Source organism: Myotis nattereri (assembly GCF_964212035.1).
Source record: "Myotis nattereri genome assembly, chromosome: 8".
NCBI classification, from domain to species: Eukaryota; Metazoa; Chordata; class Mammalia; order Chiroptera; family Vespertilionidae; genus Myotis; species Myotis nattereri.
The window spans coordinates 12621763-12635610 of NC_138083.1; the positions used below are offsets into that span (position 1 = coordinate 12621763).

General features: G+C 45.2%; 1 protein-coding gene across 1 annotated transcript in view; it reads left to right on the top strand.

Annotated features, from left to right (window-relative positions):
• The first annotated feature begins 931 nt into the window (after positions 1-931).
• The window catches only part of UBE2V1 (ubiquitin conjugating enzyme E2 V1), a 33255-nt gene continuing 20338 nt past the window's right edge, over positions 932-13848 (top strand). Inside the window, exon 1 of the mRNA XM_081096647.1 lies at positions 932-995. Coding sequence (XP_080952773.1) covers positions 974-995 — 22 coding nt within the window. The 5' untranslated portion in view covers positions 932-973. The remainder of the gene's footprint in view (positions 996-13848) is intronic.

The following is a 13848-nucleotide window of genomic DNA, read 5'->3' on the forward strand; positions in this document are numbered from 1 at the left end:
CCAGGGTTTAGCTAGCTGTGTGACCTTGAAGCAGTCCCTTCACTTCTCACATCCTGTTTTCACAACCACATAAGGCTTCTCAGAACATTGACAGTAATGGTGGAGGTATGTCTTCAGGGCCTGCAAACAAAACTGTTTTCTCTGCCTCCTCATCACTCAAGTTCCCTGGAAATGTGACCACCTTAGGAGTCTCTCTGACCACCCTGCTGCCCCTTCCCTGGCCTATCATAATTATGTTCTTTCCTATTTACTTACTGTCTCCGTCTAGATTGTAAGCCCATAAGAGCAGGGACTTGCTTCTTCAGGGATGTATCCAACCCCAGCACCAAGGACAGTAGTAGGTGCTTATTTAATTATTTGTTTGGGTGATTGAATGAATGAATGAATGCTTTCCCTGCCACCTTAATGCCCTTCAATCACTTAGCTGCACCCCCTACAAGCCTCCTCTGGCGCGGGAGGAGCATCTACTTTGGAAGCAAGACGACCTGGCCTGGGTTCATACTCTGACTCACTTACTAAACAGCTGAGCTTAGATAAATCGCTTAACCCCTCTCCGCTTCATTTTTCACATTCATCCCCACCTGGTAGAGAGGCTGAGAGGATGCAACCACATAGCCAAGTGCCCGGAGCGAAAAGGCGCTTTTTTTTTTTTTTTTTTTTTTTTTGCAGCTTTCGTTTCTTCTTTTCTTTTACAATCGCGCCTTCCCAAACTGATCACCCTGCCCTTCTCACCGGGCAGCTCAATACCTGCCTCGCACCGAGCCCGGGGGGACGCGCCGGTTGCGGGGCCACCGCGCACGCACCTCCCGTCCCCTCTCTCCCACGGCGGGGGGACCTGCCCCGCGTCGCGCGCGGGGTCCGCAGAGCCGGCGTCAGCGGCGGCGGCTGCGCGTTCGCTCGCGCCTGCGCAGAAGCGCCCGGGGACGGGCGGGGGGTGAAGAAGGGGCCGGCCTTCGAGCGACAGCGACGCAAGATGGCAGCCACCACGGGCTCGGGTGAGCAGGGGCGCCGGGCCCGGCCGGCTGAGGGGCCGCGGGCTCGGGCCGGGGTTCAGGGGCTCGCCGAGGCCATTGCGGTGCGACCCGGGCCTCGGCGCTGGATCTGTCCGCCGGGCTTCGCGGCGGGGACCGGCCGGCCTGCGTCGGGAGGAGGAGCAGGCGGCGGCCGGAAGCACGGGCGGGGGCCGGAGGGGCCTGTGGGCGGCGCGGTGAGGCCCAGAAGCTCCCCGGGGCGGCGTGAGGGCCCCGTGGAGAGGCAGGGCCGGGCCCTGTGGCGCTGCTGCGCGGCCGGAGCGGGCGAATGGGGAGCCCAGGGGCACTTCCGAGAAGCCGGGGCCGGCGGCTTTTTGGGGGGAGATCGAGGGGTCCGCTAGGGGCGGAGAGGCTCCCCAAAGCGGATGGGAGTCCTTTACTGAGTGCCGTGGGTTCGGGGCCCAGGGCAGCCTTGGGATGTCCGTGTGGCCGGGACGTCAGGGCAGCCGGTCGGGATGGATGGGCGGAGGCGACGGGGACCTGAGGGGGACTGAACGGGTCTCCCAGCGGCCACGGGGACGGCTCCAGCGCCAGTTTCTGGGATGGGGCTCGCCGAGGAAATCGCTCTTTCAATTAGGAAAGGGGAGCCTTCTGGGGGATTTAGGGCGGTAAGTGGGGGAGATCTCGGATTCCTGAGGGTGCTGGTCGGTGCGGCCGAGAGGGAGAGGGAAAGGACGCCGTCATTGCAGCCCTGCTCGAGGACACGGTATTAGACTTTAGGAGGCGGCTCCGATGGGCACTAGCTGGACACTTGCTATGTTGGGTGCAAAATAGATGCATTGGGAGCGCCAGGGGAGTCTGGGTGGGTGGGGGCGGGGGGGTCAGCTGAGGGAGGCCCATGCAGAGTGGGTGAGAGAGGGAAAGGGCCAGGTCTCGGCGATGTTTCTTGGGGAGGGAAAGCACCTCCTCCTCTGATTGGGTGAGGGAAGCAGCCCCCAGAAGTGTCCGTTTCCTAGAGCCGGGCCCTCCTTCCCCTCCTGTGGACATGGGTAGCAGACGTGTGGGTTCAGGTCCGAAGTTCCCCGTAGGCCGGATGGGGAGGGAGTGAGGGGAACCCGTGAGATGATGGGGGTTATTGGGGGGCTGCTTGGGGGGCGGAAGGCTGGGCCACGGGGAGTGAGGGGGCTCCGCTTTGGGGGAGGGGAGTTCCCCGTCCCTGGTAGGTTAAGGGGAGCAGCACTTGTTCTGACGACTGGATTCCCCGCGCTGCACACCTGGTGTGAGCCTGGGGATGAAACCCTAAAGGCCAGTTTCAGACCTAACGCCCCACAGCTGGGCATCAGGGATGGACTCAGACTGGCCTTCCTGGGGAGGAAGGCTGGGGACTGGCTGGTGAACGCCCCGGAGAGTGAGATTCTTGGAAGTGCAGGATTTGGGGGTGAGGGTGAAGTGGACCCAGAGTGCCCGCAGGTGAGGTTGGCCAAGGAGGTCCTCCCAGGTAAGGGTGAGCTCTGACGGAGGCAGTAAACCGTCTGCTAGCCTGGGCCCTGAGATCCTCTGGCTGTTTCAGGCCACACAGCAGCAGCGCTGTTAGAAGAGGGTTGATGACCCCGAATGCACAGGGTACCCTAGCTGGTTTGGCTCAGTGGATAGAGCGTTGGCCTTCGGACTAGAGGGTCCCGGGTTCGATTCTGGTCGGGGACACCTGCCTGGGTTGCAGGCTTGATCCCCAATGTGGGGTGTGCAGGAGGCAGCCAATCAATGATTCTCTCTCATCATTGATGTTTCTTCTGTCTCTTTCTCTGAAATCAATAAAAAAATATATTTTAAAAAAGTGCACAGGGTGAGGGAAGTCCATCATTCCAGGATGTTGTTCCTCTGGTAACCCAAGGTGTCATCTTTGTGTAATTGCTGGGTGGGAAAGAAGGAAAGGGATGTAGGGGATCTGACTAAAGTGACCTACAAGTTACCATTTACACTTAAAGCAGCGGGGTCTTGCTAGAGGACAGAGGAGACCATGCAATCTTCATAGATTTTGGTTTCAGTCGGAACGGTGCTGAGTCAATCATTTAACCAAGAGACTGCCACAGACACTGTCAGAAGAGAGAGGCTGAGTCAGGCCAGACTCCTGTGGAAAACTTCTCACCAGAGTAACACCCCTACCAGGCTGCTATGAACTGGGGCAAAGGGGGGACGTGTAGCAGCCAGCATGATGGTGTATTGCATCTCAACCTGTTGTCAGCCACTTGGGCTGCCTACAGTTTTTAACAGCTACTTAATTCTAACGTCGTGATGCCCAGCCAGTGAAGAGTGCTTCATACATGCAATGGTGGTCGGATAATGGTGTCAGCTGCTGTCCAGAGGAATTACAGGAGCACTTGCGTGGTTAGAGCAGCGGTCGCCAACTGGTGGTCCGTGAGATCCGAAAGGTTGGCGACCACTGGTTTAGAAAACGTGAATAGGCTTCGAGGTGCCTTAAAGTGGGTTTCCCAAAACTCCTTTATCTGTTTATACGACAAGCCTGCTATGTCCCATTGTGAAGAGTGAACAAGGTAGGCATAGCCCGTGTCCTTGAGCTTCTAGTCAGGGAGAAGGCCATTAAGGAGCAAATAATAAAGACAGTTTCAGATAGCAGTAAATAATGTACCAGGAAGGAGATTGTATGATGTGATAAAGGGTGTCTGGAGAGGTGATCAGGGAAGACTTCTCTGAGAGGGCATTTGACTGAGACAGATGATGGCAGGAGCCAACCCTACAGCATGTGTCACAGGCAGGAGAGGGCGGAGACAGTGAGTGCAAAGGCACTGTGGCAGGACCAAGCTTGGCATGTTGAGATAAATAAATAAATAAATAAATAAATAAATAAATAAAGGCCTTAGTGTGCAAGGGAAGCTGTTAAGGATGGTGAGTTGGGGAAATGTAGCTTTGGATTTTATTCATTGTAAAGAGAAACCATTGCAAAAGTGTCTGATATGAAGTAGGCATTCAGCAAATATTTGTTGAATGAGTAAAGAGTTTGAAAAAGAGGGATGGCAAGATCTGATCTGGGCCCCTAGACAGTGAGAGGAGTGCAGCGTGCTAAGAGTGGAAGCAGAAAGATTTTAATTGGGTTAACTAAAATGAGTGCACTAACCTCTTTGCTTTCTGAACTTAGTTTTTTATGGTCACTGCTTTCACACTTGGCTACAACACCTTCCCGCCTCCCTTGGTTTTGCAGGGTGTGATTTCTGCATAGATCCTAGAGGGTGGGATTGGGAAAAGCCCACTAGAATCCCTCCAAATGCCTATGTTATGATAGGTGCCTTGTCCAGGATTGCAGGACCTTAGACAGTAGCTCTTGGCTGCCAGGTCCTTCTTCTCACCCAGTACCCCGCAGGCTTCCCTGACAGATAACCAGACACTGGCTGCCAGAAGGGTAAGCCCCGGCTGGGCATGATTTTAAATTTGCATACATTGACGTGGCCTCATACACCCACTCGGCTTATGAAAATTGAACCATATGGGCAGTGGAGGTTAAGTAATCTTCCATGCCATTCAAGGGTGTTCCCCAGAGAGAGGTGGCGATGAAAACCTGTAGGCTCTTAGTTGGTCTTGTTCCCGAGTGTCTCATTGTGTGAGCATTTTGTTGTGCCTGTTGTAGCTAAGTGCCTTTTGTACAACATGAGCCTTGCATTCAAGAGAGCTGCTTCATATATTGCTCAGCTGAAGAAACAGCCATCTGTTGCAGCAGTGGAGGGGGAAACACTTCGCTGGGCCAGTACAACCTATTGCTGTCCTTAGGGATTGCCAGGGTTAATTTTGATGATCATGATTTTCCCCTTCACAAGTAACTTTAAAACCACCCTTTCCCTCCACCTCCATGTTTTCTTTCTTGCTCCCTCTCTCTGTCACCTGAATGTCCCTCTACAGTAATTTGATAAAAGTGAAATACAAAATGTGAGGTCAGGAATCCTCTGTTTAATTTTGAAAAAAACCCAATGAACTACAGCACATTGGTGAAGTATAAATTTTAACACTTTTATATTTTGTATAGTGCTTTAGAGTTTTCTAAGCACTTTGATTTACCTGCTGTGTCATCTCATCCAACTCTCCACAACCCAGTCAGCTAACCAAGGGAGGTATTGGCTCCACAGTGTTAACTGAGGGAGATTGGTGGTTGGCTAAGGGAGCAATGTGATACTCAGACTAGAGCCTAGAAGTTTGGGCTTTATTTCCCTCCCCAACCTGGTCCAGTACCTTAGGAAGGAAGTAGAAAGGCTTGGGTTTGGGCATATTCTCTCCCTGGGTTTTGGAATGGTTAAGCTTGGTGCACAGAGCTACAGCTTTAATGAGAAGCATCTGCCACCTACAGCAGGAACCCTTTTTATCCCAGTCTGAGTAATGTGAAGTTCATTTCTAAAGAAGCTTTTAATTATACCTTATACTCAATAATTTATACACGTTGGGCTTGGGACCCCCTCATATCATGTACAAGTAGGTTCTAGTCTTCATTTATATCCAAGCCTTCAAACTTCTCTTTAAGCTGCACTTCTGAGGCTTACTATGTGCTAGATACTGTATTAAATACATTATCTCCTTTCTCAGAGCAACCCTTTGAAGCAGGTAACTATTGTGAAGGTGAGGAAACTGAGCTCAGAACCAGTGACTTGCAGAGCCAGGGTACAGAACCAGGACACATGCTCTTGGCTGTATTATCATTCTTCCAGCCCCTATTGCCTGTTCTTCAGCTAGGCATCTCAAGTTCCTTCAGCCATTGGCAAGCTTGTTGACATTTCTGCCTTGGCTGATTAGTTTTTCATGGGCAGGTAGTAATGACTGTCACATAGGATTCTTTCCTTCTCCTCACATTCTTTCCATCACAAGTCCAGTAGGTGTAACCAGAAAACAGATGCCAAATCTTCCACTTCTCCATCTCCATTATTGTCATTCTCATCCAACCAGAACCATCTTTCATGGAATTTGCCTAGAAGACTGCAAAAGCCTCCAGTTTCCAATCTTGCCCTTTTCCAGTACATTCTCTTTTTTTAATAAATTTTATTGATTTTTTACAGAGAGGGAGAGGGATAGAGAGTTAGAAACATCGATGAGAGAGAAACTTCGATCAGCTGCCTCCTGCACACCTCTCACTGGGGATGTGCCCGCAACCAAGGTGCATGCCCTTGACTGGAATCGAACCTAGGACCTTTCAGTCCGCAGGCGATGCTCTATCCACTGAGCCAAACCGGTTAGGGCTTCCAGTACATTCTTAATAGAGAAGGCAGAATGATCCATAAAACAGAAACTGTCACGCCCCTGCAGAAAGCTTTTCCCACTGCACTTAGAATAAAATCAATTTTTTCTCCAAGGCCCACAACCCTTCTGTGGTCTTGGTCTTGCCTGCTCCCTGACCTCATGTGTATTACACACCTCTGCTTTTGCTCTTTTCCTTTTGGGAATGAATGTTCTGCCAGCATATCTTCACATGACTAACTGCTTCTTATTCTTCAGGTCTCAGTTCTCCAGAAAGGCCGTCTCTGACCACCTCATTCAGTAGTCTTCTTGGTCATTATCACATCTCTGTTCTGTTCTCTTTCGAAGTGCTTAACTTTATCTGAAGTTTCATTTGTTTATCTTGAATATTTTCTGTGCCTTTCCACTAGGGCAGTGGTCAGCAAACTCATTAGTCAACAGAGCCAAATATCAACAGTACAACGATTGAAATTTCTTTTGAGAGCCACATTTTTTAAACTTAAACTATATAGGTAGGTACATTGTTATTAACTTAATTAGGGTACTCCCAAGGCTTACAAAGAGCCACACTCAAGGGGCCAGAGCTGCATGTGGCTTGCGAGCCGCAGTTTGCCGACCACGGCCCTAGGGTAAGATTCTGCTTTGTTCTCTGCTAGTCCCTGGCATTCCGCATTGTCCCTGACATATAGTAGGTCCTTCATAAATATTGACGTTACAGTAAATTAATCCAGGTCTTACCTTGATATATAAACTTGACGTATTTGAAGAAACAATATGTCTGATAGGGCAGAAGCAAAAGTGGCTGTTCAGCCTTCCAAAAATGACAGCTCTTGTCTTGATTAGTTGGTATTTATAAAGCGACTTGAGCATAGAATTAACTCTGTCCTCTCCTTCCCTTACTGTCCTGACACACTTCCCACATCTCATGCTTTGTCTCCACCCTATTAGAGAAAATCTAATCTTTAGCCTTCGTCTCCCTAGCAGCAAAAAACGTCACAGGTTTTGTCATCAGCCGATTGTTGTCCCATTGTCTTGATTGTAAAGAATGATTGCCACTGTTTCTTCCTCTTGGGTCAGTGGTTCTCAAACTAGTGTGCATCAGAATCAGCTGGAGAGAGTTGATCAGATTCCTGAGCCCCACCCTCTGAGTTTCACATTCAATAGTTCTGTGGTGTAGCATAGCGGTCTGGTGTGTGGCCTGAAATTTTGCATTTCTAGCAGGTTCCCAGGTGATGCTATAGAGAAGGAGAGAAAAAATATGCTTCTAGGCAGGCACTAACTAGGTAGCTAGACTGCACTTGCCAGTTACTCAGAAGTAAAAGTTAACTTCCCTAACTTTATATCTACTTTTCAGGAACATTGAATCTGTGAACATCACCTTCCAGGCCTCCTTATTTTCCAACCAGACTCCTAGCTCAATGCACTGTCTTCCCTGACTGGGCAACCAAACCAGTTTGAATTAGCAGCTTTCCTTTTAGGAGAAACCTCTGAGGCTCTGCCATTTTAGATCAGGACCCAGGCCAGGCCGAGGTTTTCCTGATACTGGCATGCTGTAATAGCTGCTGCTTTGTGATCATGCTTTTCCTAAAAGATGTTTCAAAATCTTTTTTGTGCCAGAAATATTTTTTTTCACTTACTACACACACACACACACACACACACACACACACATTTAATTCTTTATTATTTAAAGTATTACATATGTCTCCTTTTTCCCCCATTGACCTCTCCCTGGCCCTTCCCATCCCCAAGCACATGCACTCACGCCCCCTACAGTCTGTGTCCATGGGTTATACTTATATGCATGCATACAAGTCCTTTGGTTGCTCTCTTACCTCCCTCTCCCTCCCCTGCCTTCCCTCTGAGCTGGTTTGGATGGTCTGTTCGATGCTTCTATGTCTCTGGATCTATTTTTGTTCATCAGTTTATGTTGTTCATTGTACCAGAAATATTTTAATATGTTGCTGTGTTTCAGATTGCTGCATTAAATGTTTTACTATGACATGGTATAAGACCCTATCAAATATTCATGCTTTTTCAACCTAGTTGTCATATTTTCTTTGTAATATCCTGCAGCTGCTGACTTTTCAGTTTATATTTAGCCAAGAGAATAACTCGCTGACTTTTGCTACTGACACAGATCCAGGAAAAATCCTTCTTGAAAGAAGAATTCTGAAGTAACAGGAACAAATGTTTGCTTTTTAAAAAAAATTGGATTACTATGAAATTATAGCACTTTGGTGAAGTTATCTTAACATTTTCATGGTTAACTTTTTGATAGTTAATAGTCTGTTAAGATTGACAACAGTCCATGTTTATATCCTCTGTATTGTCACTTGAAGCTATTGCTTCATCTGCCTTTTAGGAGTCAGGTTCACACATTAATGTTAGGAATTTTAAAATTTAGGTTGATTCAATGGATTAAAGAGCTGTAGGAAGAAAAATAGGTTAGAGTATTCTTGAGGTTTCTGATGTAGTAAGCTTCTGGGTTTGTTTTTTTGGCATATGTGGATTTAATTTTTAATACAGTCACTGAAATTTTTTCTTAAAATTAATATATTATAATTTTGAGCTTATACTCTCCATTTGGGATGGAATGAAGTCTTCACTTGTGACTGATATACTCACAATGTCTACAGGATCTCTGAAATCCACTAATATTTGATTTATGTCCCTGGAGTACCTCTAAAATTCTAGACCTAGGATGTGGTCGGGCCATTTGGAGTAAAATGCTCTTATATGCAGTTTCTAAATGGTTTGGGATATCAGTAGCATAGTGGCATATATATCCTATTAAACAAAGTTTATTTTATAGTGAAGAATCCTTTGTTTTACAGTTTCTTTCCCTAAAAGTCTCAATCACACTTCAGTAAAAAAAAAAAAAAAAAAAAAAATCCCTGAAAACAAAAAAATGACAAGAAAACTAGTTATCGAGTAATAGTTATCTCAAAATAGAAAACAGTTCAGAGTCCAACATTTTGTCCACAACAGACCATATTAGAGTTTACAGTAGGAACGGAAGAGGTACTGTTTAATCAGGAAAACATTTATTGAGTACCATTATATGACAGGCAGCATACCAGATTCTGGGGAGGCAGGATTGAATGAGTCACGGCTCTAACTTGAGAAGCTCAGAGAGTGAGTCAGACAATAAAAAAGAAAGGAAATAAAACTTTAAAGAAAGAGTACAGCATAGACCAGTGATGGCGAACCTATGACACGCGTGTCAGAGGTGACACCTGAACTCATTTTTTTGGTTGATTTTTCTTTGTTAAATGGCATTTAAATATATAAAATAAATATCAGAAATATATGTCTTTGTTTTACTATGGTTGCAAATATCAAAAAATTTCTGTATGTGACACAGCACCAGAGTTAAGTTAGGGTTTTTCAAAATGCTGGCACTCCGAGCTCAAAAGGTTCGCCATCACTGGCATAGACATTAGGTAAAGGTATATGGGGGAGGGAGGACTCTGAGAGGACCTCTGCAGACTGCCTGGCTTCTAACTTAAGGTTTGTGTTTCTTTTTGCGATCATTTAATTCAAAATTTAATGGATAACTTGGGTTAATTAAATTCATACTAAGCCCCTCTGGTGATCTTTCTAATGTTAGACTTCCTTTTAATAGTGCTCTGAATGTTTCTCTACTGTATTTTTAGAAATAAAGTATTAGAATTTTGTAACATTGAGCATCATTCATCCTGAAATAATATCGCGAGCTAACACCCAGCATTTGAGTGCATACTCAGCAAAGCACTCTTCAAGTTGGAAAGTCAGCAGTAAACAAAACAGATGAAGTTTTACACTCATTGAGTTTATGTTCAGATGGGACAGACAATAAACTAATGTCAGGTGGTTGTGATTGCTGTGAAGAGAAATAAAGCAAAATAAGGGAATGGGAAGTTAGACCTCAGTGAGGATTAAGGGAGCCAGCCAACTATTTACAGCTCTGGGACAGAGAATTCTAGGGTGAGGGAACAGCAAGTGCAAAGGAAGAAAGTCAGTTTGCTCATCCAGAAACTTAAAAGATGGATAATACGGCTGAAGGAGGGTGAGGGAGCAAGGGGAAGGGTGGCAGGAAATGATGTTGGAGAAGTAGGTGCATCTCTGTAGGTAAGGTGAGGAGTTTGGATGTATGTTGGTTGCAAGGAGAAGCCAGTAGGGAGGACTTTTGGGAGGGGGGTGATGGATCTAAGGGGAGTGATGTCCTTTTTAAAAGGCTCACTGTGGAGAATAGGCTATAGGTAGAGACCAGGTCGACTAAGAAACCAGGTAGGAAGCTGAGAACTACAGTGATCACAGTGGAGATGGTGAAAATTATCATATTTGGGATCTATTTGGAAATAAGTTGGGTATGGGATGTAAAGGAAAGATTTCTTATTAATGACTCCAAGATTTTTGGCTATAGCAGTATGGCAAATGTGCTATATTTTTGAAATTGAGGAGTTGGGTAGTTTTTAGAGTAGTTTGAGGAGTGTAAGGGAGTTAGCTCTGTTTGGAAGTGTTTTGAGTTAGGCCTGTTAGGCATCTAAATGGAGATGTCTAGCTGGCAGTTAGTTGAAAATATAAATTGAGTCATCAGCTTCCTTGGTCTAGGTAAAATCACTTGGGTAGTAGAGTAGACAGAGGAGCAGAGGTCAGTGGGCTGTGCTCTGAGGCCCAGCAGCCAGTGTTTGGAGGTCAGGGCAGTGAAGGCAAGAAGAGAGCCTGTGGCTAAGGGAAGAAAGACCTGCAGAAGGGAGTAATTAGGTGCTACTGAGACCTCCAGGAACTTGGAGTGGGGACTGAATTGACTAGGATTTGGCTAGGGCAGGGGTGGGCAAACTTTTTGACTCGAGGGCCACAATGGGTTCTTAAACTGGACCGGAGGGCCGGAACAAAAGCGTGGATGGAGTGTTTGTGTGAACTAATATAAATTCAAAGTAAACATCATTACATAAAAGGGTACGGTCTTCTTTTTTTTTTAGTTTTATTCATTTCAAACAGGCCGGATCCAGCCGGGGGCCATATAGTTTGCCCACGACTGGGCTAGAGGGTGCTGCTTGGTGCCCCTGATAAGCACTTTTGGTGAGTGACTGGATATAAAAGCCTAATTGATTGGAGTAGGTGCAAGTAAGGTGAAGAATTGTAGACAGGAGTTTAGACAGCCCTTTTGAGGTTTTTTTGTTTGTTTGTTTGTTTTCTTCTAAGAAGGAACAAAGAAATGAGATGTGGGGGTGTGGGGTCAAGTGAGGGTTTCTTTAATCTTATGATGGATAATACAGTGCTGATGAAGGTGATTCAGGTATTACTGAAGGTGCTTTACAGGTTTAAGTCATTAATTCATCCTGTCATCTGTAGAGGCATGGAGTATTGAGATCCCTGTTTTGCTGAGGTTCAAGGTAACTTGCAGTCACATAGCTAGAGAGTTCTGGAGTGGGAACTTGATTCTAAGCCTGTGCTCTTAATTATCTGCTAAGAGATTAAAGAAATTTACCTGAAGTATACTATATTCGGATTCTTATTTCTGAAAGATAACGTAGCCATTACCCTGACCAGTCTTTTTGAAATGGAGTGGTAAATCAAATATCTTCGTGATCATAAAAGGTATCTAAATGTCATTTATATGAGTACAGTGGGGCCTTGACTTACGAGTTTAATTCGTTCCGTGATGGAGCTGGAGCTGGTTAACTCAAATTACTCTGTCAACTCAAAGCAAAAAAACGGCCGAGAGATGGCTTATATCTCGGAAAAACTCGTTAGTCGGGACACTCATAAGTCAAGGCCCCACTGTATATACATACGGGGAAGCCTGGGTTGACTTTGTATAGTTTTTGTATAAAAGGCTCCGTCTTTTATAAAATGGAATGTGCATACCTTTTTATCCTTTACTCATTCCCCCCTCCCAATAAATATTTATCTGAAGCCTAAGGTGTGAAGACCAGTTGTTTTTATGTCACATTGTAAAAATGGCAACTACCAGGACAGTCATGCAAATTAATATTTTCTGCCTTAAATCTCTTAATAGTCCTTCTGTTTTCTACCTATCTAGGCCTGTAAGAAGTTTGATAACATATCCTGTAACAGTATTTGCTCATGGCCATATAATTTGGTCTGGCTCTGCCAAGGCAACCGCAGAAAGGACTTGAAATTCAATAAATCTAGGAGCTTTTTAAATAGCAACATAATTTTTTAGTTGATAATTTTGTATGGCTCTCGAATGATGTTACAAATATCTAAGTAACCCTTGTCAGAAAAAAGGTTCCCCACCCCTACTCTAAGCAAATGCCTCTGGCTATAGAGACTGTTAGTAGTAGCACTTCCCTAACCTGGCCTCTAAGCCTTCCAGTCCATCCTGAATGTTACCCAGAAGATTAGTCTTATCTCTTGTCCTACTCAGAGCCTTTTGCAGCTCCCCACTAATTATCCTCAGGATAAAGTCCAGCCCCTCCTAGTAACATGACCCCACCTCTTTAACTTTCATTAAATTCAAAGGGTTCTATGAGTGCCCCCCCCCTCAAAAGTTAAGAAACATTGCCCTGTGATAGATGATATTTCTCATATATTTTAATGCTGTTTTATTTTGTTGCACTTGGTATGTGTATATCTTGCTTCCATAGTGAAACTTTATACTCTGATTAGGAGGCCTGTTTTTTGTTTTTTCTTTCATAGCCCCTATAAGGTCTAGTATAGTATTGGGTAATTATTGCACTGAAAAAGATGTGTGTATGCATATGTTACTGACAAATTTATGTAAAGGGAAATTTTGACGAACAGGTTAAAAAGCCTAGCTAACTTTTTTTTTAATGGCAGTCCTAAAATATGTGGATTATTTTTACCTGTAAGTGTGAAGTGAGCTCAGACTTACATACATTAAACATGGTGAGCCCCCAAGTGGTCCCTTACCAAGTAGAGTTCAGTATACCAGCTAACCTGGTGCTAATTAGCCACTTCTATTTAAATATCAGAAAAGACTAAATGAATTGCCTCAATTTTTAAATATTTTTAAATTCCTGGTTTCTGCCTGTTTATTCCCCAAACTTTACTTCTAATGAATTTTGAATGAAAATAAAAATTTATAGCTTAGAAAAAAAATGAATTAAAAATATAGTCTACTTTAGCCCTAGCTGGTTTGGCTCAGTGGATAGAGCATCGGCCTGCAGACCAGAGGGTCCCGGGTTCAATTCCAGTCAAGGGCACATACCTCAGTTGCAGGCTCTTCCCCGGCCCCTGGCCTGGGCTCTTGCAGGAGGCAACCAATTGATGTGTTTCTCTCACATAGATATTTCTCTTTCTTTCCCTCTCTTCCACTCTCTCTAAAAAATCAATGGAAAAATATCCTCAGGTGAGGAATAAAAAAAAAAGTAAGTCTCCTTTAAATGCTACTCAGTTTGTGGGCTTACATACAAGATTTAGCTAAATAAAGGTTAATAAAGTTAGAGTACTTAACTGCCTGATGCCTAACTAGCACAACGTTTATCAATTTTTATTTATCGTTCTGACGAAAGAAAGAGTTTAAAATATGTGCTGAGCTAACCCTAGGATGTTGAGTGTCAAAGGGATTTTTGAGGACAATTAGGTGACCCCAGGGATGTTGCAAAGTGTTGGATCATAAACAGAGTATGACCCACAGACATTTGGCCAGAGCAAAGGAGTGACTGTCCCCTTT